This window comes from Molothrus ater, chromosome 20 (assembly GCF_012460135.2).
Source record: "Molothrus ater isolate BHLD 08-10-18 breed brown headed cowbird chromosome 20, BPBGC_Mater_1.1, whole genome shotgun sequence".
Lineage (NCBI taxonomy): Eukaryota > Metazoa > Chordata > Aves > Passeriformes > Icteridae > Molothrus > Molothrus ater.
The window spans coordinates 365,754-389,747 of record NC_050497.2 but is presented as its reverse complement, the minus strand read 5'-3'; the positions used below and the strand labels follow the sequence as shown (position 1 = coordinate 389,747).

At 51.9% G+C, this 23,994-nt stretch overlaps 1 protein-coding gene across 1 annotated transcript; it reads left to right on the top strand.

Moving 5' to 3' along the window:
• Positions 1–974: 974 nt before the first annotated feature.
• TRAF2 (TNF receptor associated factor 2) lies at positions 975–23,266 on the top strand. Its single transcript, XM_054516977.1, is given in 11 exon segments — positions 975–1,012; positions 2,217–2,437; positions 3,027–3,105; positions 3,456–3,554; positions 13,007–13,078; positions 14,620–14,694; positions 16,250–16,580; positions 16,583–16,608; positions 17,578–17,755; positions 19,251–19,399; positions 20,093–23,266. Coding segments are annotated over 10 exon segments (1,416 nt in total). The 5' UTR covers positions 975–1,012; positions 2,217–2,249; the 3' UTR covers positions 20,312–23,266.
• The last annotated feature ends 728 nt before the right edge of the window (positions 23,267–23,994 follow it).

Genomic DNA, 23,994 nt, shown 5'->3' with positions numbered 1-23,994 from the left:
CCGGCCGTCTCCGTCCTGCCACCGCCCATCCTTCCCGACCGCTGGCCTCCACCTGTCCCCCGAGCCGGCGCCACGGGACGCGAGGTGGCCATGACACTCTGTGCGCAGGTAGGCGAGGGCCCACTGGTACCCAAAATGGCCAAAAGTGACTTTGAAACAATTCTGCCAGGTGCTCGCTCCAGGCCTTTTCCAAGGGACCAGGTGCTGCTCACCTAGGGAGTGCAGCGGGAGATGGCTGTCTCCGATGGGACCGCGGGTGGGTCAGGTTGAGCACCACGGTCCGTCTTTTTCCCCCTCCAGCAAATGCAGTGGATGCGTGAGGGGGGATCCCAGGGGATGGATGGGAAGTCCCTGTGATGGACGAGGGCACCCAGGAGGTCCTAGGAGGCGGATGAGATGGGCTCAGAGGAAGGATGAGGGAACCCAGCGGGTAGATGAGTAGTCCTGGGGGAGTGTGAGGGTGTCCCAGGGATCTGGGTTCTTTCCCAGCAGGGTCGCCTGAAGCAGGGATAGATATGGCAGGGGACAGTGGAAAGTCAGCGAGGAGTGGTGCCTGGGGAAGAGGACGGAGTAAGGGAGTGACTGAGGAGCTGAGGGGAAGTGACTGAGGGGGTGACGGGGGTGACAGTAGGCATAACTGGGTGTGACAGTGGGGTGGTGACAGAGATTGATGTGAGGGGGTGCAGACGTGGGTGACGGTGGGGTGGTTGTTGGACTCGGGGTGTCGGGGATGCAGGGATGGGTGATGGTGTGTTGGGGGCATTGGGGGTGCAGAGGTGGGTGTTGTTGGGTGATCGAGGGTGTCGGTGTGGAGGTGTTGGGAGTACAAGGGCGGGTGACGGTGTCGGGGATGTCGGGGGCCGGCCGCTCCCGTGGGCGGGGCCGCTCCCGTGGGCGGGGCCTCTCCCGTGGGCGGGGCCGCTCCCGGGCGGTGGGTGGGGCCTGGGCTCGCCACACGTGTCCGGGGGCGGGGCCTGGCAGGGCTTCCGGTGCGGGCGCTCAGCGAGGGCCGGTGAGTGCGGGGCCCTCAGGGAGTGGCGGGGTCGGGCCTCGCTCCCTTGGAGCCTGGCCCGGCAGAGAGCCCTCCTGGCCGCGGGGAGTCCGGGCCACACGGGGGCAGCCCTGGGCTCTTCTCCGCTTCGCGGTGTCTCTGCTCGTGGGGGCTCCTCCCGGAGACGGGCTCGAGGCGTTCAGCCTGGAGAAGGCTTCGGGGCGACCTCAGTTCAGAGCCCTTTCCAGTGCCCTTGGAGGGGCTCCGAAAGAGCTGGAGAGGACTGGGGACAAGAACATGGAATGACAGGACAAGGGGGAGCAGCTTCCCACTGCCAGAAGGCAGGGCTGGATGGGATATTGGGAATTGGGAATTGTTCCCTGTGAGGGTGGGCAGGCCCTGGCACAGGGTGCCCAGAGCAGCTGTGGCTGCCCCTGGATCCCTGGCAGCACCCAAGGCCAGGTTGGATGGAGCTTGGAGCACCCTGGGACAGTGGGAGGTGTCCCTGCCCATGGCAGGGGGTGGAATAAGATGAGCTTTAAAGTCCCTTCCCATCCAAACCAGGGGACTCCACGGGTGTGCTCCTTAGGTGTTTTAGGTGCCTGTAGAATGTAATCACAGGGAATGAAGGTATGAGATGCATAAGCAGCTAAAACAAAAGCATTTTATTCTTTGCCTTCTTTCCAATTTGCTCGTGCCTCTTGTGTCCTCATTTTCCATCCCTCTGGGGAACCCTTTGTGCCTGACTGGGCGCCACCACTAAATCTGGGCTCCACTGTGTGCCGAGCTTCCTCCAAGGAACATGCGGGTCTAGCTGCCTCTGAGCAGAATTTTGGTCCCTCCTGACAGCTGACGAGCTGTGGCTGGGCTGGCCAACAGGTTTTTGGTGAACTGAGTTTATTCTATTTATTTCTTATCACCTTTAAGACAGTTTTTTGCCTTATATAAAGCAGGAAGACTTGATATCTCTAAACAGGCTACATTTCAGTCAGCTCAGACAGGGAGTTTTGTTAGGTCTGTACTTCATGTCTCTGTGTTCTGAATTTAGTTCTAAAATTCAAGTTTCCTCCCATATTTGGGAGGTGAAGGCAGGGTTTTAGGGTGGTTTACATCAGTACGTTTACTTGTGTTGGGGGACAGTCTAATAGTCTGTGGTAACACAGTTTATATGACAAATCACCCCCATACAATTATAATCAATTGGAGAAAATACTTTTATTTTCAGTCTCTGGAGATACAGCCAGAACTTTTCGTTCACATGGCAGCAGCAAACTCTTCTCCACCTGGTTCTCTGGATCTAAACCAGCCTGGGTTTGCAAAGGAGATCCTGGGAACTAAACTGGAGGTCAAATACCTGTGCTCCGATTGCAAGAACATCCTCAGGCGGCCGTTCCAGGCGCAGTGCGGCCATCGCTACTGCTCCTACTGCCTGAAGAGAATCATCAGGTAACTGCTGTGCCTCCAGTGGGAAGGCACAATATTTGAAAAGGCATTTTCAAGAACAAAAGCAGAGAGAAGTGTCGTTTTCAGGACCTTCTCACTAAGGGAGCTGTGTTCAATCACTGAGATTCAGCATCATCTCTTCTCTAAGGCAATGTGTAATCTCTGACTTGCCTTTGTTGACGCTTCAAAGTTCTCTTTTCCAGAATCCCCTGCACTGTTTTTGCCATTGAGGAAGCAGTCCAGGTCTATCACCTATTTCCTTCATCACAGTCATAAAGTCATCATTTCATTGTTGTGTCAAAATGGGAGAGGTTTAAGCACAAGCTGGCTTCCAGAGAAGTCTCTTTGTGTTCTATCTTACTGCTACCTTTGTATGAGGAAAGCCTAATAGAATGTTTAATTGGCAGAAGAAAAAAATTAGAAATAGGCATCAACAATACACACAAGCAAAGACTCAATGTGTTGCTTTAAAAATAAGAAAATACTGTCATTTCATATAGTTACCAGAAGTCAATTTATTGTTAAATCTTTTTTTAAATTTGTTGTTGTTGTTGTTGTTGTTGTGTTTGATTATTATTTTTCTGTCTGATAGTGCTGGACCTCAAAAGTGTGCCAGCTGTATCCAGGAAGGAATATATGAAGAAGGAATTTCTATTTTGGAAACAAGCTCGGTAAGGAAAAATACATTGAAAGAAACCTAACAGAAGACTGGTGTCAGTAACACCAGTTACAGTTTTTGCCTAAAACATGAGCTCTGAGAACTCCTTATTCGTAGGAACCCTTTTCTTCAGCTGTGAGAAGGGTGATTACTGTGTTGGACTCCTCAGTGCTGAAATCCAGGTCATGTGTGTGTAGTGGTGCCCTACTTAAAGCTGTCACAGAGATTTGGTTGCTCTTAACACACCTCTGAGGGTTGATTGGGTGACTGGTCTGGGAGGAGTTTTCAGAAAGAATTCAAAGTCCTGCTCAAAACTGCAGCCCCTCAGTAATATTTGTGGTCTGCTTGTTTTTTCCATTTCAGGCTTTCCCAGACAATGCAGCGCGGCGGGAAGTGGAGAGTCTGCCTGCTGTCTGCATCAACAGCGGCTGCACCTGGAAGGGAACCATCAAAGAGTATGAGGTACAGGCCAAAGCAAGGCTTGGCACATCTGCATCCTTCTTCCCTCTGTTTTTGGGGACGACTCGGGGTGTTGTCTGTGCTTGCTGACAGTGGGGGAAAGCTGTCAAATCCCTGGACTTTACTGTCAGCTGGAGAGGTTCCCTGAATGAGGATTTGTGTGCCCTGCTGAGGGCACAGGCTGGACTGAGATCAGTTCAGATTTGCTTGTGATCGCAGGGATTTGTTTGTGAGCATGTTCCTTCCATGATGGGAACCACCTGCTCTCCTTGCAGCTCTTTTCTGCTATACAAGACTGTCAAGAAATTGCTGTGCCATTAAATGGTTGTGAATTTCTTTGCATTATGTGAACCTAAAACTCTTCAGACTCCATCAACTCACAGAAAATGACCTGATCCCATTTCAGCTGTGTCCAAAGCTACCAGGACAGTGGGACTAGATGTTGGGTGCTGTCTGGTCACCCATCACTCCAAAGTGTTCTGGGACACAAGGCTGCTGGACAGGACAGTTTTTTCACCTCATTTCTCCTTGAAGAACCCACTAGCTTTTTAATCCAGATTTTAGTTGTGGCTGGGGGTGCCTGGCCTGTAGCATGTGACTGTATGTGAAGCTTTTGGCTCCTGAAAGACAATTTTGTCATCCCTCTTGGAATGGCAGAACCACCACGGGGGGGGGCCTGAGATAAGAGGAATTCATTTTATTTCTTTCTAACACTCACTCCAGATTAAGATCATAGCCTGGTGGTTCACAGAGCTTTGACAGTGACTGAGATATGTTTCAGAAGCAGGTTTAACCTTGGTCTGTCCAGGCTAACATTGGGGTTTTCCTGACAATGCCATTGCAAAGTGGAAGGAAGAAGCAACAGCTGTGCATCAGGCCTGAGTGTTCTGCCCAGACTGTGCCTCTGCCTGTTAGCAGAGAGATGCTTCTGCAGCTCTGCTTCCTTGTCCTGCTGTCTGAGCCTTCTGCTTTGTGCTCAAAGTTTAGTCCAAGAGATGAGGATGTCGGTGCTAAATGGTTCTGCTGCTCTGAACCCCCATTTATACATCTGTGAGAGGCTCATGGTGTGGATGTAGGACTGAAAAAGTATCAGGTGAAAAGCTTAACACTACCACAGCACAGAGTTTGGGGATTGCCTGTCCAGGAACAGGGTACCCTGGTACTGAGGTTTCAGGTTCAGGCTGTGCTGCTGGTGTCTGCAGATTGTTTGCTCCATGCTTTAATTTCTGCTGCTGCCCAGAAGTTCAATATCTTCTGCAATGATTATAGTGAGCTCATCTTCATTAGACTAAACCAAATTATCTGTCAGCAACTTCCAGTGCTGATGTGCTATGGCTGATGAGCTGTGCTGAACTTTTTCTTCTGGTTTTAAAAAAAGTCTTAACATGTTCTTGCAGAGCTCAGCAAAAATCTTTTGCTGCCAAAAGTTCTCCCTACGTATTCTGACAAGTGTTAGAGTGCTTGAGTCTGGCCAGAGCTCCCACTGGGAATTCAGAAGGGCAGCGAGCTGTCCTGGGATCAGGGCTGCAGAAGCATGTGATGCCCCAGAACCTTGTGCACTGTTGATGAAAAGCTCCTATATGGATGAGCCTGTGCCTTGTTTTCACTCTCCACTTGATCTTCCCAAACCCCAGTTTGGCGTTTGCTGGGACAAAGGATGATTGATAGATGTGTGGCCCTGGCGTGCGTGGGCTGTGGGTCTGCGGCATCTGTGATATCTTCCCCGCCAGGGGTTTTTATGAGTCTCAGGGAGTCCTGTGTGGTAGAAGGGGTGTGAGGGTTTGGAGCAGTGCTGCCTGTTTCCTCTCAGGGGCTGAGTCACCTCTGCTGCCTGCCCTGGTGGCATTCAGCCTAAGGAAGGAGGTTATTTTGTGCCCTCTCAGGAAAAGCTGGCTCTTTCCTAGGAACTCGTGGGAGGAGGCAAGGTCTGGCTTGTGTTATCTCCTCTCATATGCCTGCCAAAGAGCTGTGGTATTTAATCAGGCCTGGCTGTCCCCATGCTGCCAAAGCCATGTGTGTTGCTGAAGAGGGCTGGGAAAGGAGGCATTGAATGGCTGTGTTAGCCCAGAGCCTTGTGATACCTTGGGCTAAGGTTAAACCCAGCCTTCAGGGTCACAGTGCAGAGCTGCCTGGTGCAGAGGAGCTGCATCCGTAGCTGTGCTGTGGGTAACGTCCTGCAGCAGCTCAGCACTCCCACTCTGGAAAGTACCTCAGAGCTATTTCTGAGAGGACATGGAAAGTCCCTCAGAGTGAATTCACTGTTTGCTAATTTTAAAATCATGCATTGTGCTGAGAGAGGCTGCTGTCCCCTTGCAAACGTCTGATTTGCTAATCTTATCAGAGCACACATAGGGGAAACATGTTCTGCAGCTGGAAAGCTTAAACCTCAAGAAAAGGAGTAAAATAGATTTCAGTTTTGCTTTCTGTTCAGACTAAAGTTTGGCTCTAAAAGGAAAATGCAAAACTGAATGAGTGCTGTTTGCTTGGACATGACTTGCACTCTGCTTCAAGCTGTGTGGACAATATGAAATATTTAAGTCTGGATTTATGGCTGCATTTTTCAGAGTCTGTAAATATTTTGTGGCATTTGGATAAAGTAGTTTGGGGTGGGGCGGGGTGAAGGGTTTTTCCTTTTATTAGTTACCTTTTTTCCTGATGAGTCTGTCTGCATGTACATTTCGAAAATCAGGCTGTGGGCATGAGCCTTTAGATTCAAGAGCAAAGTCTGAGAAGGGCTGCAGAAATTAAACTCAGCCCATTAAAGCAAAAGGAAAAACCTCAAAAACAGTCCCAGTGATATCCAGGAGAGGGAGTTTGTGGTTCCTCAGCTGTGGTGTGTTCCTCCCACCCTACAGTACCTCTAGCTGTCCATGTCTCTCTCCTGTTTATCAACATCCTGTTGTCAGTTTTCATACACCTTTTATGTATGCCTTTCATCCCACTAGTTCCCTTCCTGTGTCCTCCCCCCAGGACTGGGATGGGAGGAGGGGGCTGAGGAGGGGGGTACACGGGGTCAGCTTTGGCATTCCCCTTGGTTTCCCCAGACAGGGGATTTAATGCAGCCCTCTTCAGCTGGAAGCAGAATTAACTGAGACATAAGGAAATGAAATTGTCCAAGTTTAGGAAGTTTTTAAGTTTTAAAACTTAAAACTAAGTTTTAAGCTTAAACATGACATCAGTGTTTAAACTAAGTTTTGTGGGGCTCAGATCAGCTCAGCTCCTGAGGCCAAGCAACAGTCAAGTGTGGGAACAAGCTGGCTTAATCCATGCTGGAGGGAATGTGCTTTCCTCGAGTTTGTTGTTGTCATTTTGGTTTTAGAAAGTTCTTTGTAAGTGGAACCTGGAAGGCTGCAGAAGGTGCAAAACTCCAATCCCGAGTGATGTTACTTAAAAGCCCGTGGTGTCAGAAAGGATGTCTGCAGCCCCTTCTGGGCTATGTAGCTTCCTGGCTCCAGAAGAACAGGATAACCAGGCATTCCTTTCTGCCCACCATGCATACTTAGGAGATGCTGTAGAGCCCCTGCCATGCCTTATCCAGGGAAAGCTCCCTCTTCAGAAGGGCGGCTGGGGGCCCTGAGCGTGTCATGCCCCTCCTTCCCAGCTGCAACCCAGGAGTGCCCCAACAGGTTTTGGTGGTGATTTTCAGCTGAGGCTGAAACTTCATCTTCAGGATTTTGCACATTGCTTAGAGCAGAGCTGTTGGTCTTTGAAGCTCGGTCACCTGTCTCCTGCTCCACAAAGTTGTTCCTCTGAGTGTTGTATCATTGTTGTCTATGTGGGGTACAACACTTGAGGCGCCGTGGCAGGGGCACTTGGTGCTGCTGTAGCAGGGTGACCAGCCTTCTCTTTAAAACCCAGTGCAGCATTTATTGACTTTTTCTGAAGGTTTTAGCTCCAAATTCTGGGCAGATGGTGAAGTGCAGTTTGCAGCTAGCTCCAGCAGGACCAGACAATTTTCTGGTGAGAGAATCCCTGACTTGCACATGGATGTGACCAAAAGGACCTTCTGCTTTTGGAAAAGGGATCAGACACACCTATACTTTCCAGAGCCAGAGCTGAGGCCCACAAGCACATCCCAGCCACAGTCCCCACAGTAGCTGGTGTAGCTGGCTGCCCAGTCACGAGGTGATTTCCTGTCCAAACCCGTGGTGGGAGATAGAGCCACGGTGAGTGCCAGAGAGCATGCGTGGGAGGAATTGGAAAGCCCCGGCTGCAGAGGGTCTGCTCTTCACTTCTGAAACCAGCTCAGCCTTCTTGTGGTGGCCCAAAAGTTAATGGTTTTGACATCTGCTCCTTGGAGAATGAAAAGCTGTAAGTCACGAGATTTGGAGGGGAGTGCTAAGTGTGGTTCATATGGCTCTACGCTGTGAGGAAACCCCTCACCATGAATGCGGGTGGGGGAATTGTGTAGGGATTTGGAAAAAGCATCCTGCAGTGTACCACCACTTCATGCTTGTTCATAGTTGAAAGCAACCAGGAGTGGCAGAACCTATTTTTAAAAATTACAGAAAACCTGCTACTGCTTCAAATGCATTTTGTACTTTCCTCTGTCCTAGGAAATCACTCTTGCCTTCACACTTGTCTTCAGTACCTGAAACACTGCCTTGGTGTCCCTCTGCCAGCAATCCCCAAATCAGACCTCTGTCTGATCAGCCCTAACAGTTGATGAACAAAACTTCAACACTGAAAACAAGAGTTCCTGCCTTGGGTCTGAACAGAGGCTTGAGCCAGGCCCACAGGAAACCCCACAAGGCTTCTTCTACCTTTTGTCCTCAATCAGGTGTGCACCAGGGCCCTGAGAGCAGTGAGGGTGTGCTGGGTTCCCAAGCCCTCACTGCCTGCCCAGATGGAGCCAACAGTACCTAGTGATGCAAACTTCATCTTTGGTTTTGACAGTTTCTTTGAAATGATGCCAAGTGAACTTGCTTGGATCTGTCAACAGCATGTCCCAGCAAGGGAGGAATTTGAGTCTGGCACCAGCCTGTGTGATTGTCTCAGAAATCTCCCATTCCTGTTTGGCACTGGGAATTATAGACTGGGTTCCTGCTTTCCAGCCTTGTGTTGCTGGGTTCCATGCAGAAGCACACGGACTGGATGTGTGGTCACCCTGTGCCTGGTAGCCTGACTCACCTGTATGGGGAAAGGTTCAAGCAAGCCTGGCATAGAACCAGCTTAGGACTTCTCTGGCAGGAGGAGCTGCAGCACACAAGGGCATGGGGACTTCAGAGGAGCAGGGCATCCCAAAACACCTGCCTTGTGTGGCACATTTCCATCTTGCAGGCTCTGGAGCCCCTGGGAAACTGACAGAGATGCACGAAGCAACCAGTGCTTCTTAGCACAAAGGATTCAGGTTCCCTCAAAACTCTCTTTTATACTGGAGGCTCATTTTCAGTGTTTTCTCTACAATTTCATGGGCCCACCCTTTTCCTTGTAGCCAGGCTACTGTGTCCAAGAAGCCAAGTGCTACACATGGCAATGCTGGGGCTGGAGACCACCCAAGCCCTCGTAGCCACTACTGTGCCCTGTGTCATGGCAGCTGGCTTTCCTCTGCCATCCTGGTAGTTTTGCTTCCTTCTTGTTGCTCCCTTCCAGCTGCCAAGCCCTTGAGTTGTCTGCTTAGGGTTACTGTTGCTGTGCTCAGAGGAGACTGATGGAGTGACTTTCCAAGACCAGGGGATTTTGCAGGAGAGCTGCAGTGTGCAGCTCACTCTGAGCCTGTCCTGCTGTCCCTTGTCCCTCTGCCAGCCCTGCCCTTTGCTGTGACCTTTCCACGGGCTCTGGCAGAGGTATCTCACAGGAGCTGCTTCAACAGTGGCATTTCCCAGCTGCCAGCCTTGTCCCTTTGCTGGAGGGGGAGCCCAGTGTCATGCTGATGGATTCCTAGCACGGTTACAAGACCTCAAATAAAAAACTGGACCTGTGTGGATGTGGCAGGTTATGAGCAGAGCAGCCAGGCAGCAGGGGCATGTCCTGTCCACCAGAGTATGGAGATAATGATTTCCAGCAGAAGCCTCTTCCAGAGTTGAAATTGAATTTAGGGATGCCCTGAGGTGAAATGGTGATCAGATTAAACTGAAGTTTTTCCTCTTGGCTGAGGGAGAAGTAGGGGAGCAACTCATCCTGGCATTGTATAGAACCAGAGAATGTACCAAGCTGGAAGTGATCGACAAGCATCATGCAGTCCATTTCCTGGCCCTGCACAAGACACCAACACAGACCCCAACAATCCCAGCCTGGGCATCTCTGGTAGCGCTGTCCAAACATTCCTGAAGCTCTGGCAGCCTCGGGGCCGTGCCTATTCCCTGGAGAACCTGGGCAGTGCCCAGCACCCTCTGGGGGAAGAACCTTTTCCTGAGATCCATTCTAACCTCATCCTGACACAACTCCAGCCATTCCCTTGAGTGCTGTCACTGGCACACAGAGCAGAGATCAGAGCTGCCCCTCATGAGGAAGCTTCAGAGCACAGTGAGATCTGCTCTCAGCCTCCTTAGGAATGATCACTGTGTGCTCCAGGGATCAGCTGCCCTTACCAAAACCCACTTTTCCCTCTGTATGCCTTCACTCCCCCGCACAGCTGCAGTGCAAGAGTGCTGCCCTTGCTGGCCGGGATGAAACAGCCTCAGCCTGCTGCCGGAGTGTCCAGAGAGAAACTTTGTCTGCAAATACTGCAAATTTAAATCATATACAGCTTTTCTGCTTTCCTGAGACTGAGGTGGGAGATTCCCAGTACCCACAGGCAGCTCCATTTGCTAGTAGGCCTGCAGGCAGAGAGGAGAGCTCAGCACCTTTGAGCAGCCTGGAGAAGAGAAAGCTCTGGGGAAACCTCCCTGCAGCCTGTAAGTGCTTAAAGGGGGCTTGAAAAAGATGTAGAGATACTTTTTACATGGACAGATAGTGACAGGAAAAGGGGGAGCAGTTTTAAACTAAAAGAGGAGAGATTTAGATTAGATGTTAAGAGGAAATTCTTCACTGTGAGGGTGGTGAGGCCCTGGCACAGGTTGCCTGGAGCAGCTGTGGCTGCCCCATCCCTTGGAAGTGTCCAAGGCCAGGTTGGATGGGACTTGGAATGACCTGGGAGAGTGGAAGGTGTCCCTGCCCACAGTAGTGGGGTGGAATGAAATGGGCTTTAAGGTCCCTTCCAACCCAAACCATTCAATTATTCTGTGATTCTGATTTCTCTCACACGCAGTCCCTGATTCTGATCCGCCCTGGTCCTCCCATGGGCAGTGGTGTCCGATTTTCTAACCTTTCTGGTGAGCTCCCAGAGAATGATATGTCTGATGGTGGTGGGTGATGGGCAGGCTGCTGTGGGGTTGCATCACTGTTTATTATTAGGGAAGGAAATTGATCAATCAGTGGCTTTGGTTGTAATTCAGTGGGAAGAACCAGGTGTTGCTGAAGGCTGTTAACTCTGCCCCATTTGATTTTCCTGCTCCTGCTGTTGGATGCTGCAGGCTGGTGTGTGCCTTGCTGGGTGAGCCATTGTCTTCCAGCTCCACTTTAATTCTTCCATGGCTGTCCCCTCTCTCTGATGCCTGTCCAGCTTGATTTCCATTCTGGTTTCCCTCTGGGAGAGTGCCTGCTCTTGCCTAGTCCCATGCACAGCCATGGATGGCTTTCTAGAGCTCCCAAAAACTTTCCAAGCAAGTGCCTGGATGTGAGTGTGAGTGGTGCTTATCCCTGTAGCAGAGGCTACAGCTGTGGGTTTAGGAAAGATATAAACAGGAGGATTGCCATTGCAGGGGGAGTGGATGTGGCAGATCAGGCTCAAGTGCCAGCCCCTGCTCTTGGCTCCAGGGTGGGTTGGATTTCTTCCAGGAGTGATACCATCTATCTCTGTTCTGACACCCACGTGGGGCAGGAGGAACAGGGGTTTCCAGAAGAGCCTGAAACTGTTTATACAGAAATGTTTGGATCTGTGCTGGCTGAAGCCTCTGGGTGTCTTTAACTATTTACATACAGAACAGTTGCTCTTTGAGCTCCTTCCCATGCTGCAGGCAGGGCTGCCCATTCTGGCCATTACGTCATGGTGCAGGGGGGATTCAGGGTGGAGGATAAATGCTGGGAGGTGGGGAGTGTGGAGAAGGTGGTAGTTTCACACCCACATATTGGCATGGGAGACCGTAAGTTTAAAATACTCCCTTTTAAAATAGTTGCCTCTGCAGTGAAATTTCCTTTTTTCAGTCAGACCATCTGTTCTGCCAGTGCTTTGTGGTTCATGGGGTAGATGTTATTGGGTGTTTCTAGAACATGAGAGCAGTAGGTGGGTAGAAAAAAGGGCTCACTCCCTCTGAGTGAGTGGGATAAAGGCAGGCACTTGACCTCCTCCTCCTCTGCAGGCAGCAGTGCCCTCCAAACCCTGCTGGCTGGCCAGTCATCTCTCCAGGGACACACAGTGAAACTCTCAGCTTAAGTTACTCACTTAAAGCATAAAAAGGAGAGAGTGACCAAGAAGCCGGGGTGGAGTTACTGCTGGTTTCACTTTCCACTTCCTGATGTGTGACACGGTGAGGTTTGTGCATGTTCCCCTAGAAGGTAACAGAGATTCATTGTTACCAAGTTTTCCAACATCTGGGTTCAGATGGCTGCATTAGAAATGCTCCTGGTTGGATTTTTTTTTCTGTCCCTACCATGGCAGGAGACTTCAGTACTCTTACATTTTAATTTGAGTTTTGATCTGCATATTCATGGTGTTTCCAATGCCTTGTTTCAACTGGTGGGTGTAGAACAAGAAGGTTTAAGCAGTGTGGAAATGGCACAGAAGCAGTGGCATGTTCCAGCATTCCATTTAGCCAGCACTGTTGCCAAAGAGTCTACTGAGGACAGAGATCAAGTTGCCCTGGTCGTTTGTTCAACCTCTCTGGCCATCATCCAACCCTGAGTCTGGCTGCAGAGGCAATTGCTTGTGTGCAGGGACTGGTAAATGAAACAGTTGAAAAACAGTTTTCTTTCTGCTTGAAAAATGGTATTCTAGTTCAAAAGTGAAGATACAATCAGACAGCTCAGTCCAGCATGTCATGAGCTGTCACGGGGCCTATGCCTCAACTGACTGATAACCATTACAGTGGAAAACGACCCAGATTATCCTGCTGAGGTAGTGGTTCACTCCACTCAACCTGCATCAACGTGTCTTCTCCTGGCAGAGCCATAAATGGAGTTTCCCATTGGTTATCTTGGCCGTCAAAGCAATAATTAGAATTTTTTAAAAATCATTGTAGCATCTTTTAAATAGAGGTTGGGTGCTACATAGACACCCAAAACTGGGGTAGCCTGGAGATCACACGATGAGTCAGCAGCTCAGAGGGATCAGCGTGACTAAGGTCTGAGTGTAGGTTGGTAAATCCAGTGTTCATCTGTAATAAGGTATAAACCCAGCCCCTTGGGATTGTGCCCATCACAGAACCTCCATGAGCCTTTTATTTGAGGACAAATATCTCCTGTATGTTCCTTCACAGGCTCATGATGAAGTCTGCCCTGAATTCCCGCTGACTTGTGAAGGCTGTGGGAAGAAGATTCCCAGGGAGAAGGTATCCATCTGACTCTGTGCCGTGGGGGTATTTGGTGTCCTGATGGGCTGAGTTTGGCATTCTGGCAGGAGGGAGAAACAGAGTCCTTTAGGAAATGAAGTGGGGAAAACAACTGAGTGGCAGCTGTTAATGTGGATGTGAGTTTTCCATAAGGATAGGTGTGAGGTAATGTGGCTCAGGGGCACTTGCAGGTCAGTGTTGGTGCTACCACTGCCACCTCCCTTGGAACCATGTATGGGGACAGAGCCTCTGTGGGAAAAACACACTTATGGGTTTATGTTCTGTGTAGAGCAACTGCATCAACAACTGCTGCAATTTTGGAAAGAGAGCCGATGTCCAGCTATATTAATTGATATCTAAGTAATAATCTAATGGAATCCATGCCTATAGCATTTCCAGGCTGCTGGCTCCTGGGACAAGGCTCAAGAGTCTGAAAAATTCAAGTTTTGGGAAACATTTTCAAAAAGCACATTCATCTGAAACCATCTTGCTTTCTACAGGCAAATATTTTTAGTAGCAGTGTTGGAAAAAGCCCTTTAGCAGGGCAGGGGAACAGAGGGAGCAAAAAGAGGGGCAAAAGAGTTCTTCCAAATGGGCAGCATAAGGAGGGGGTAGGGGTGGGGGTACAGCCCGCCTTATCTGCAGGCTGGGGTTTGAGGTACAGCCCAGCTTCTCTGCAGGTGGGAGCTGAAGCCCTGCAGGAAGCCACCTCATGGGGTCCCCATGGGTGATCTTCTCTGTGTTTAAATATTAACTCCCATGTTTATTTCTCCAAACTCTTGTTGATTATTTGCTGCCATGTTAACTCTGAGTAACCTGACTCATTACACAAGCCACATGGATCTAGAAGTCTTTAAAAAAGTGGTTTAAAAGCAGTTTTAATTGACATCTGTTGTAGCAGATGTAGGAGTTAAGTGGGGAGGGAATATGGTGGTGTTCAGAACAGAGCTCTGGTATCTGATGGTGAGGGGTGTGCTAAACCCAAGCTGAAGCTGTGACAGTGCTCGTTGGATTAATCATGTGCTGTGTGGGAACCTGAACGAGTCATCTCAGTGCTGAGGGGTTAGTGCCACCTCTCAGCAGAAATGTAATGCTGGGATGGAGGTAAAAACACCAACCTGTAGCACGTCCTTACCAGAGTTGTGTGAAGTGCCCAAAATGAATGTGCCCTTGTTTCATGGGGTTATTGTCTGTGCCTCCCATTCCTCAGCCCTCAGGAAAGGTCATTATTCTGCATCCACAGCTTGATCCTGTACCCATTGCTTTTTCACTCTTGCATGTGCAGATGAGCAGTGAGACCTCCCAGCCATCAAGAGGAGAAATTAGGCTTTCTTCAGGTGTCAGGGCTGTATTTGTATTCCGGTGAAAGTCACACCGGATGGCGGGCCGAGCCCAGGTTTAGTGGGCACTGTGACAGTTAGTGATTAGCCATAGCTTGGGCATTCTTCAGCTTGGCTGTAGTTTCCCAAATGTCAGTGGGGTGGAAAGGGAGCACTAGGGACACATAAGATCTAACACTGCTCTCCTTCCTCCCTTTCTAGTTTCGGGACCATGTGAAGACGTGTGGCAGATCCAAAGTACCGTGCCGGTTCGAGGCTGTGGGCTGTGCTGAGGTGGTAAGGGCTCCTCTCTCGGGTTTCCCTGGGGCTTTTCAGTCCCAGCATTAGAGTTCCTGCAAACTGCTGTTGCCCAAACTGTCACATGTGTCACATCTGTTTTCCTTCAGGTATTTGATTAAACCTCTTGCACATGGAGTATTTGATTAAACCCCTTCACATCATCTGCTATGCAGAGTCTGCGCATCCCAGGAATTAAATTCCTGTGGGATGAAATCTCCTTCTACTTTAAGAGCACCCTAAGTGCTTTGGGACTGTGGTGGTTATGCTTCTTTCAGGGGGAATGGCTTCACACTGCCAGAGGTCAGGTTTAGATGAGACTTTTAGAGAGAAATTGTTCCTTGTGAGGGTGGGAAGGCCCTGGCACAGGGTGCCCAGAGGAGCTGTGGCTGTCCTTGGATCCCTTGGACAGGATGAGCTTTAAGGTCTCTTCACATCCAAGCAAGTGTGTAATAACTTGTGATTACGGTGATTCTGTAAGCAAAGTACTGGGGCCAGGCCATTTCTCTATGTCACTTAGTTTTTGCAGGTCCTACTGGTTCAAATAAATCCCTCCTCCAGGAGGTTATGGGAGGCTTTGTCCTTTGTTGCTGTTAGATACATCTGACAGAGCTTTTCTGGGAGGGGTTGGAGGAAGGCAGAGCAGACTAGTACAGCTGGGGGAAGTGTTTAGCAACCCTCATTGTATGTGATTTGAAACATTTCTAAAACTAAACAAAAACCCAAACCACCCCCACCAAAACACATTTTTCCATTATTTCTTTGTTTTTTCCCCCCTATAAATTATAAATTTAAAGCTGATGTTGTGATCTGTGTTGTAGTGTGTTTTTATACTTTGAAATACTTTGAAGTAGTTTTGTTTTTGTTTCCTTGTATTTTTCCCAAATGGTTTATCCCAGACTGTACCCAACTCCCTTTACCTGTGTAATCCCTCTCCCTGGATGAGATCATCCCCAAACCCCCACCCTGGCTCTCTGCCAATCACTCAGCATCCCATCCCCTCCCTCTAGAAGCTTCGGTCCAGGATGTTGAGTGATTAGCCAGAGGCCAGGGGTCAGCCCCCCAAGCCCTGCCCCATACGCTGTCCTAAATGTCCATCCCCCAGTACCCATCCCTTAGGGTCACTTCTTGGTTAGTAAAATGTTATCTACTTTGGGTTTCCACCTCCCTTTAAATGTAACCTTGGCACATCTCCCGGGGCTTTCAGCAGGAGGCCCCCTAAGGTGCAGGAGCTCCCCAGAGCCCCTGAATAAAACCTTGGATTAACCCCTGCTAAGAGTTGGCCCTTTATCTTCTACTGATGTCTCTGGTGTCTCTTCTGCTGCAAAGGCAACCAGCCCAGGTGCCCTCAGTACCCTCGGGGCACAGAGAGTGTCTCCCCACTGTCGGCCGTGTTGGGGTTGCCCCCCCGGTGTCTGCCGACTCGGGACTGGCCGAGGGTTCCTGAGAGGCTCCCAGAGGGACAGAGACAACCTGGATAGAAGGAATTTGTTCTGTGGATGGTGACAGTGTAGATTGCACATGCTGAATGGGGGATGTATTTCTCTTCATGTAGGTGGAAAATGAAAAGCTCCCAGAACATGAAAGGAAGTGTTTGGCAGAGCATCTCTACATGCTTCTGAGCTCTGTGCTCAGCCTCAAGACTGGTGCTGGGGACCTGAAGCCCCTTCCTGTCCCTTCCTCATCACAAAACAGTTCCCCACTTCTGGGAGCAAACTCACTATGCTCGGAGTCGGAGCTCTCCCGGTCCCTAGAGCTCTTGGGAAGGTGTGAGGCCCTTGAGAGGAAAACAGTTACCTTTGAGAACATTGTCTGTGTGCTTAACCGGGAGGTGGAGAGAGTGTCCCTGACAGCTGAGGCCTACAGTCGCCAGCACCGGCTGGACCAGAGAAAATTGAAACGCTGAGCAACAAGGTGTGTAACTGCTCACCTGGGTTCCCACACTCCCAGCAGAGGTTGTTACCTGTTTCCTTTCTGTGTCATGAGCTAGCAAAGCTTCACCACTTGGTCCTGAAACTCCACAAATCTGAAGGCAGAACTAAAATACCCTGTGTGCCTGTGCTCAACCCTCAGCAGCTCCCTGGAAAAGCTGGGAATTTAACTGACCTGTCTAAAGCATCAGACCTCTGTTAATTATCAAACTGGGTGAGATACTGAGGGGTTCTTCCTCAGCACAGTTTTCTGACAAGAGCCAGAGCACCCAGAATTTCACTGCGTCTCCTTGTGCTGCATCTCACTGAATCTGTGGGGCTGCTCACCTTCCAGACTTTTCCAAATGAGTGCTGCCTTTGCCAAAGGAGTGCCATCAGTGCTGCTGCCTGCAGCGATAGGCTGGAGGTGTGAAGGAGCTGCCTCCACCAGTCTGCTCCAGCACAGTCCCTTGTGGAGGGCCCCTAGTGTTCCTGGCACCTGGAGCTGTGCAGTTTGCAGCGTACCTGTGCTCTCTGGGCAACCGATCTGGCGTGACCCTGTGTGAGCTGGCAGGGACGAGCCCTCCAGAGGGTGTAGGTTCTTTACTTTCTCAATTTAGTTTTGTCACAATGCTGAGTTATTGGGGATTTTTTTCCCCATCCTCACTTCTTGTGCTGCTCAGCCAATGGAGCAGCTCCTTGGAAGAGTTTTACATTGGCTAAGGGGAAAGTTCCCAGCTCAAGCACTAAGCTGTTTTGAAGGATCTTCTCCAGAGTGACAGGGTGCAGAAGGAAGCTTCAATAAATTGGCTTATGTTGCTCGGTTTCTCCCTCCCTTCTCCCTGATGGTTTTTGGAGGTCTCTCACTAAGGAGCCGTCCCAAGGGGATGCCGGGGTCTCTTGGGGTTTGCCGGCTCTCCCAGGCCCCAGAGCCTGCGTGTTTCTAACCTGCACCACGTGTCCCACTGAGCAGGTCCGGCAGCTGGAGAGGAGCATTGGGCTTAAAGACCTGGCCATGGCTGAGATGGAGGAGAAGATCCGCAACATGGAGGCTTCCACCTACGATGGGGTTTTCATCTGGAAGATAACAGAGTTTGCCCGGAAGCGTCAGGAGGCAATAACAGGCCGCTCTCCTGCCATCTTCTCTCCAGGTGTGCAAAGTCCCCAAAATCTTTTGCATCTCAGCTGCATGTGGGTCTCATGGCAGGACCTCTGCTTGGGAAATGCTGCCAGGCTGAGAAAAGAAATATTCCATGTGGAAGGGGGTGTTTTATCTTGGAGAGTGAAGCATGCAGAGCAGTGCTGTTCCAAGAGGGAAGAGAGGGCTGACAGGAGAGAGATGCAGGCTGTGGATGGGATGAGAAAGGGAATTGGCTGTAATCGTTTGGTTTGCATTAAATGTAAAGGCAAGGAAATACCAGCTGATATCTGTGTTAAAGAAAAGGAAGTGGAGATACTGCTTGCAGTGTTGTGAGGACAGAGTGCCACAGGGTTTGACAAAGGGCAAAATCTTGAGCTAAAACCAGCAAGTTGTACAAGGAAGGTTCATTCAGGGCCTGACCCAGGACAAGCCAGGGTGAAGGCCATCAGTCTGGGGTGGGGGGGAAGGGGGAGGGCCATACTGGCTTCTTGCTTTGCAGGATGCCCAGCTGCATGGTCCCTCTCCCTGGCTACTCCCACCGCTCTGGAGCCATCTTTCCTTCTGTTCCTTGATAGGTTTTACATTCAAAGGGTGATGAGAGTGCTGAGAAGGCCATAGGGCCCAGTGGGGATATTCTCCTTGGACTAACAAAAGGGTCATCTGTCCTGAGAACCTTTGGGTAAAGCAGGTGGGGAGGAAGGAGCAGAGGAAATGAGCTGGGTATTTCCAAGAGGAATGCAGTGACAAAGATCCGATCTCTTGCTCCTCACCCTGTGGAAGAGCACAGTGTCTCTGCTATTCATAGTCTGCCTGTTGAGAAAAGCACCAAGTCCTGCAGTAAAATATTGGCTGTGACCCCTGATCTCTGCCTGTGCCCACTGAGCCTCGTCCAGCCAGTCCCAGATGTACTGCTCTGTGCCACTGTGGGAGGGTGACTTGTGGCAGGTCCCCTTCCAAGCTGTGATCCCACACAGGTCTAGTGTCACAACACAGGCATTCCCAGGACTGCTGGGGAAGGAAAGTGTCTGAAATCCCATCCTGGCCATGCCCAAGCCATGCTGTGGAAATCCAAATGAGAATTAAAGTTCACTTGCTTGAGCCCCTGCCCGGATCAGAGGCAACAGCTCACAGTGGGGATGCTGAGAGTGCTCTGCTGCCAGCCAGGTGCTTTATGGGGTGGGTTTGTTCCTGCTCACCAGTGTTACTGCCATGAACCACAGCTCCTTCAGCCCTGAGGTGCAGGAGGATTGGCCCAACTCTGGGGCAGATCTCCCCTGGCAGTGAGGGAATAGCCGGGGGACTGGTAACTGCTCTGTGCACAGCATCTGCTCAGGCCAGGGGCTGCACTTCCTGGCCTTGGGCTTTCCAGACCACCTCTGGTGCAGCCCAGACCTGGCTTCTCCCAGATTCCAAACTTCAGAGCCCTCAGATTTCAGAGAGATTTGCTGTTGCTAGGCTATGCTGCACTGGACCCTCACTGTGCCTGTTCCACACTTCTCTAACAGCTTTCTACACCAGCAAGTACGGCTACAAGATGTGTCTGCGCGTGTACCTGAATGGGGACGGCACCGGCCGTGGGACCCACCTGTCCTTGTTTTTTGTGGTGATGAAGGGACCTAACGATGCGCTGCTGCGGTGGCCCTTTAACCAGAAGGTGGGTCTGGAGCAGAGCCCACTGTGCCCATCCATGGCCTCTCTGGTTTAGCACCCACTCGAGTTTCTCAGCACCGTCACTCCGGGCCACTTGACAAGGCAGAGGAAGGGCTGTGTATTGACTGCCCTGGGGGTTCCCCAGGTGTGCTGAGAGCACTGGCTGTGCTGTGGGGCAAGGGGGTGACATGGGCTGTTGGGAATCGCACAGAGCCTCTGCAGGGGTTGAGGGCAAGGGAAGGTTATGGTGGCCTCAGAGCTTGGGGACAGTAGGTGCTCATTCCCTGTCAGGAGCTCAGATCCCAGCTCTTGGGCACTGCAGATTTGTGGAACACATGGAGGTGGAGTGAGCAGGCAAAAGCAGATGCAGAGAGGACAACAGCCCTGGCTCAGGGAAATACCTGAGTGCTGTGTCAGTTCTGCGAGCAGAGTGTAGGTTTTCAGTCAGTCTGACAGACTTGTGCTGCCACAGGGAAGTTTCCAGTGATAGGCAGGATGTGGGGATGGGGAGGGTTTCTGCAGGACATTCCTGAGGTGATGTTCTCTGCTGGTCCCACTCAGAGGCATTTCTCTGATTTGCAGGTGCACAGGGTGGCTGTGGCTGCTGGTAGCTGCATGCATCACAGCAGGTCACTGGGCTGGGTTTCCGTGTGTCTTTTATTCAGCCACTCCCCTATGCTTTCACCTTTCCCCACAGGTCACCCTGATGCTTCTGGACCAGAATAACCGGGAGCACATCATCGATGCCTTCCGCCCTGATGTGACGTCCTCATCCTTCCAGCGCCCTGTCACGGAGATGAACATCGCCAGTGGCTGCCCCCTCTTCTGCCCTGTGTCCGTCATGGAAGCCAAGAACTCCTACGTGCGTGATGATGCCATCTTTATTAAAGCCATCGTTGATCTCACAGGCCTCTAACCCTCCTGACCTTGGAGCAGTGAGCATGGAGCCAGCACTGCCCAGGGCATCACCCGCTTGTGCTGCACTTCAGGCAGGTCTGAGAGCAAGAGGGGGCACAGAGAGGGGAAAAGCCCTTCCTGAAAAGGAACCTTTGCTCTGGGTGGAAATGAGGTGTCTGATGGGAGCTCTCTTTCCTGAGGAGAGGGTTGGGTGAACACTGGCAGGCTGTGGAATATGGAAGATTCCCTGCAGGGACTTGGATGTCTGAACTGCTGCTGTCTGGACTCCAGTGGAAACCAGTGCAGCTCTTGCTCTACCAGTTTAGCCGACATCCACAGCTCTCTAGTAAAACAGCGGTTTACCCTGCCTGAGCTCCACCTCCTGTGGATTTTGGATCAGCTGTCTAGGATTTCCCTCTGAGATCTCCATGTTCCTGGAAGTTGTGGGGTGCCATGGCTCTGCACTGCTGGTTGCTCCACACCCCGGGAGACAAGGAGGGTGTGTGACAGCTGCAGTGCCAGCTGGGCAAGAGAGACACAGACTGGTTTGATGCCATTGGTGTGTTAGGAGGGTGCTGAGCCCAGCTGCAGGGCAGGGGAGCCCTTAGTCCAGCCCTTGCTGGGTGTGTGATGGGTGGTGTGTGCTGGAGTGTGGAATGGGGCAGGAGGTGCTGCTGCCCAGGAGGGACCATGGGGCAGCACCAGGGATGCCTGTGGGGAAGAAGTGAATCTGCTGTGGAGATTGTCCCTGCTGTGCCAGGAGAGGAGGGTGACACAGAGCTCGGTGTGCACCCTGAAAGCTCCAAGCCCTGCCCCTCTCTGCCCTGTGTTCCGAGCAGCACTGGGTGGGATGGGTGCTGTGCTGGGAGCTGTCTTTGCTCATAGGCAAAGACACCGAGAACTGGCTTTGTTTCCATGGTGGGACAGCTCCACCAGCCTTCCTAGGGCTCCTGCTGCTGTTGAGCTCCTCGTCCGTCTGCGGCTGCACTGCCGTGTCTGTCTGGGCACTGCAACCTTGGCCGTGGGATGTGTACTGTCTGCCCATGCAGTGGGCACTGCTGGCCAGCGCCTGCACTCTCACAATGCCTGCAGTCACCAGCAGCAGGTCTCCCTCACTGTTCTTCCCCATCCCTGAGCTCAGGAGTCATGGGGCACCTGGTTCCAGGTGGCAGCACCTTGGAGCTCTTCCTGCACTTGGCCCCACGTTGAACCTGCAGCCACCTGGGTAGGATCTGAGGGCTGGAGAAGTGAAGCATGCTGTCCCCTTTCTGTCCCTGGGCTCCTTCCCTCTGGACAGCACAGGTTCAGCAACCATGAGAAGGTCTCAGTGTTAGTGGGGAAGAACTGGCTGCCACATCCCTGCATAGTGCCCTCTACAGCTTTGTTGTGGCCATGAGTAGCTCTGGATGGGCCCTGATCCAGGGTGAACTTGAAGCTTTGCTGCCTCCTTTGCCTGGGCTTCTCACACCCATCAGTGGCTGAATGTGCCACAGGAGATGTGTTGGTGACAGGAACCAGCTGTGAACACCCTGCATTGATCAGGGGCTCTGGCTGGCTCTTGTGCTGCTCCTCAGGCAGTGAGGCTGGAATGTGGTCACCCTCCTCAGTGGCTGCCAGGGATTGGCCCTCCACTGCCAGCAGCTCCTGCCAGGTGCCCAGCCTGGGTCTGATGGCTGCAGAGCCTGCCAGGCTTGTAGTCTGCTCACACCTTGGCTCTGGCACAGCCACCCTGAGGGGTCCGGAACACCATCAGGCTCTGCCCTGGCAGGGAGCCCTGCAAAGTCTGGCTGTCCCCCTCATGTGCTGGCACAGCCCTGACCTACCCCTGGGGCGGTTTGCAATGTCCCTTCTGCTGCCCAGGAACTCAGGGGCCTCTAACCTTCCTGACCTTGGAGCAGTGAGCATGGAACCAGGAACTCAGGGGTGCCCAATGCCCTGGTGGCTGAGCTGCCCCTTGGTCCAAGCTGAACCTCTTGCACCCATGGCTGCTGTGCTGGCCCGGTGCTCTCCAGACAGGTGCTGAGGTGACCTGTGAGCCCCCTTTGGAATCAGTGCATGGAGCTTCTCACATGTGTGTGTGCAGGGTCTGGGGACAGAGCCAGCCCCTGCTGTTGGGGGCGGGGGACAGAAGCTGGTGACAGCACAGCCTGAGGTGGGAGAGGGGTCACAGGACCCCTCCCTTTGTGAAGTCCCCTCCAGCCTGTCCCAACAAGGGACAGATCAAGCCCTGTGTTGCTGCTCTCACCCTGTGCCTTATGAGGAAAATCCAGGCTAGCAGAGCCCTGCTCCCATCTACAGCAGCTCCCCAGAGATGCTTGGAAAAGCCTGGGAAGACACAGGAGGGTCAACTCTGCTCATAAAATTGCTGGGAGTTGAGTTTTATGTGGGGGGAGCTTGTTCTATGTTGATCAGAATGTCTGCTCGTGGGGTGCTGCCTGCAGCGGGGCTGGGGGCTCTGGCCAGGTGGTGCCAGGAGGGACTGTGGAGACACTGGCTCACTTGGGGGTGGGGGGGTCTGGGCTGCTTTCAGGGTGGGAACTGGTGCTCCTGCCCCAGCACGTTTGGAAGGTCTGTGGGAGAGTCGGTGCTGCAGCAAAGCTCAGGCTGAGCTCTTCAGGCCACGGGCTTACTGCTGGAGGGGAAACACAGCCTGTCAGCCCCTCCTGCTGGGAGCCCTTTCCTCCCCACCCTTTGGTACTGCTGATGCTGCCGGGCCTTTTTTGGTTCTTAGCAGCTCTGGAGCTGGCAGCAGGAATTGTGCCCATGTGCTGCAGACAGGGGCCCAGCCACTTCCTGGGCACAGCTCTGCCAGCCTGGCGGCCATGTGGACAAACACTGGACACAAGCCACCGCTGGATTTTTGTGTTTTTTTTTTTTTCTTTCGACTACACCATCTCAGCACTGTGATCTAGGTTTTGTTTTCCTTGAGGGTGTAGTATGGTCAGAACCACTAATAAAAGCTGTTTGAACAGCATTGCTGTGTATGAGCCAGGGGATCCTGGGCACAGCACGGGGGAGGATTGTCTCAGGGTAGGGGGGTTTCTGTGCTGGGGGATTATTTCTGTGCTGGGAACTCTCCCCATCTCCTGCGTCCCTGCAGGAGGATTCCCAAACAAGGAGGGAACAGGGGGATCTGTAATGGGAAGGGAAGGAGCTGGAGTCTGGCTGTTGGAGCTCCACTGGGCCAAAGGCCAGTGGGAGCCAGTGCAGCAGGGCTGGGCCGGTGGTTCCAGTGGTTCTGCTGCTAAGGCAAATCCAGCACTCCTGTTCCTGGGTTGTAACAGCTCTGAGCTCCTCCAGAACAGGCTGCTTTTCCCTCACCGCTGTTGGGAGCCCAGTGCCTGCAGGATGCCTGTTCTTGCCCCTTCCATGCTGCAGCACCAGCCCAAGGACTAAACCCATGTGGGGGGGCAGCAGCCTGGTGGCCTCTACTCACTGTGTATGGAAGAGACAAACACAAGGAATGACCATGGGCACCTGTCCCCTCTGGGAAGCCCCCAGACCCCCCTTCATACCACAGCAGCTGCTCCACCAGGGAGATGCAAAGGGCAATGAGGGGACAGTGGCATTGCAGCTCAGGAGGCTGCTGTGGCACAGGAATGCCAAACAGCATTGGAGGGCTCTCTGTTTACCCGTTCTGTGCCTGTTAGTGCTTGGAAAACGTAAATCCAGGAGGGATCTAGCCCCTGGCCTGTCCTGGAA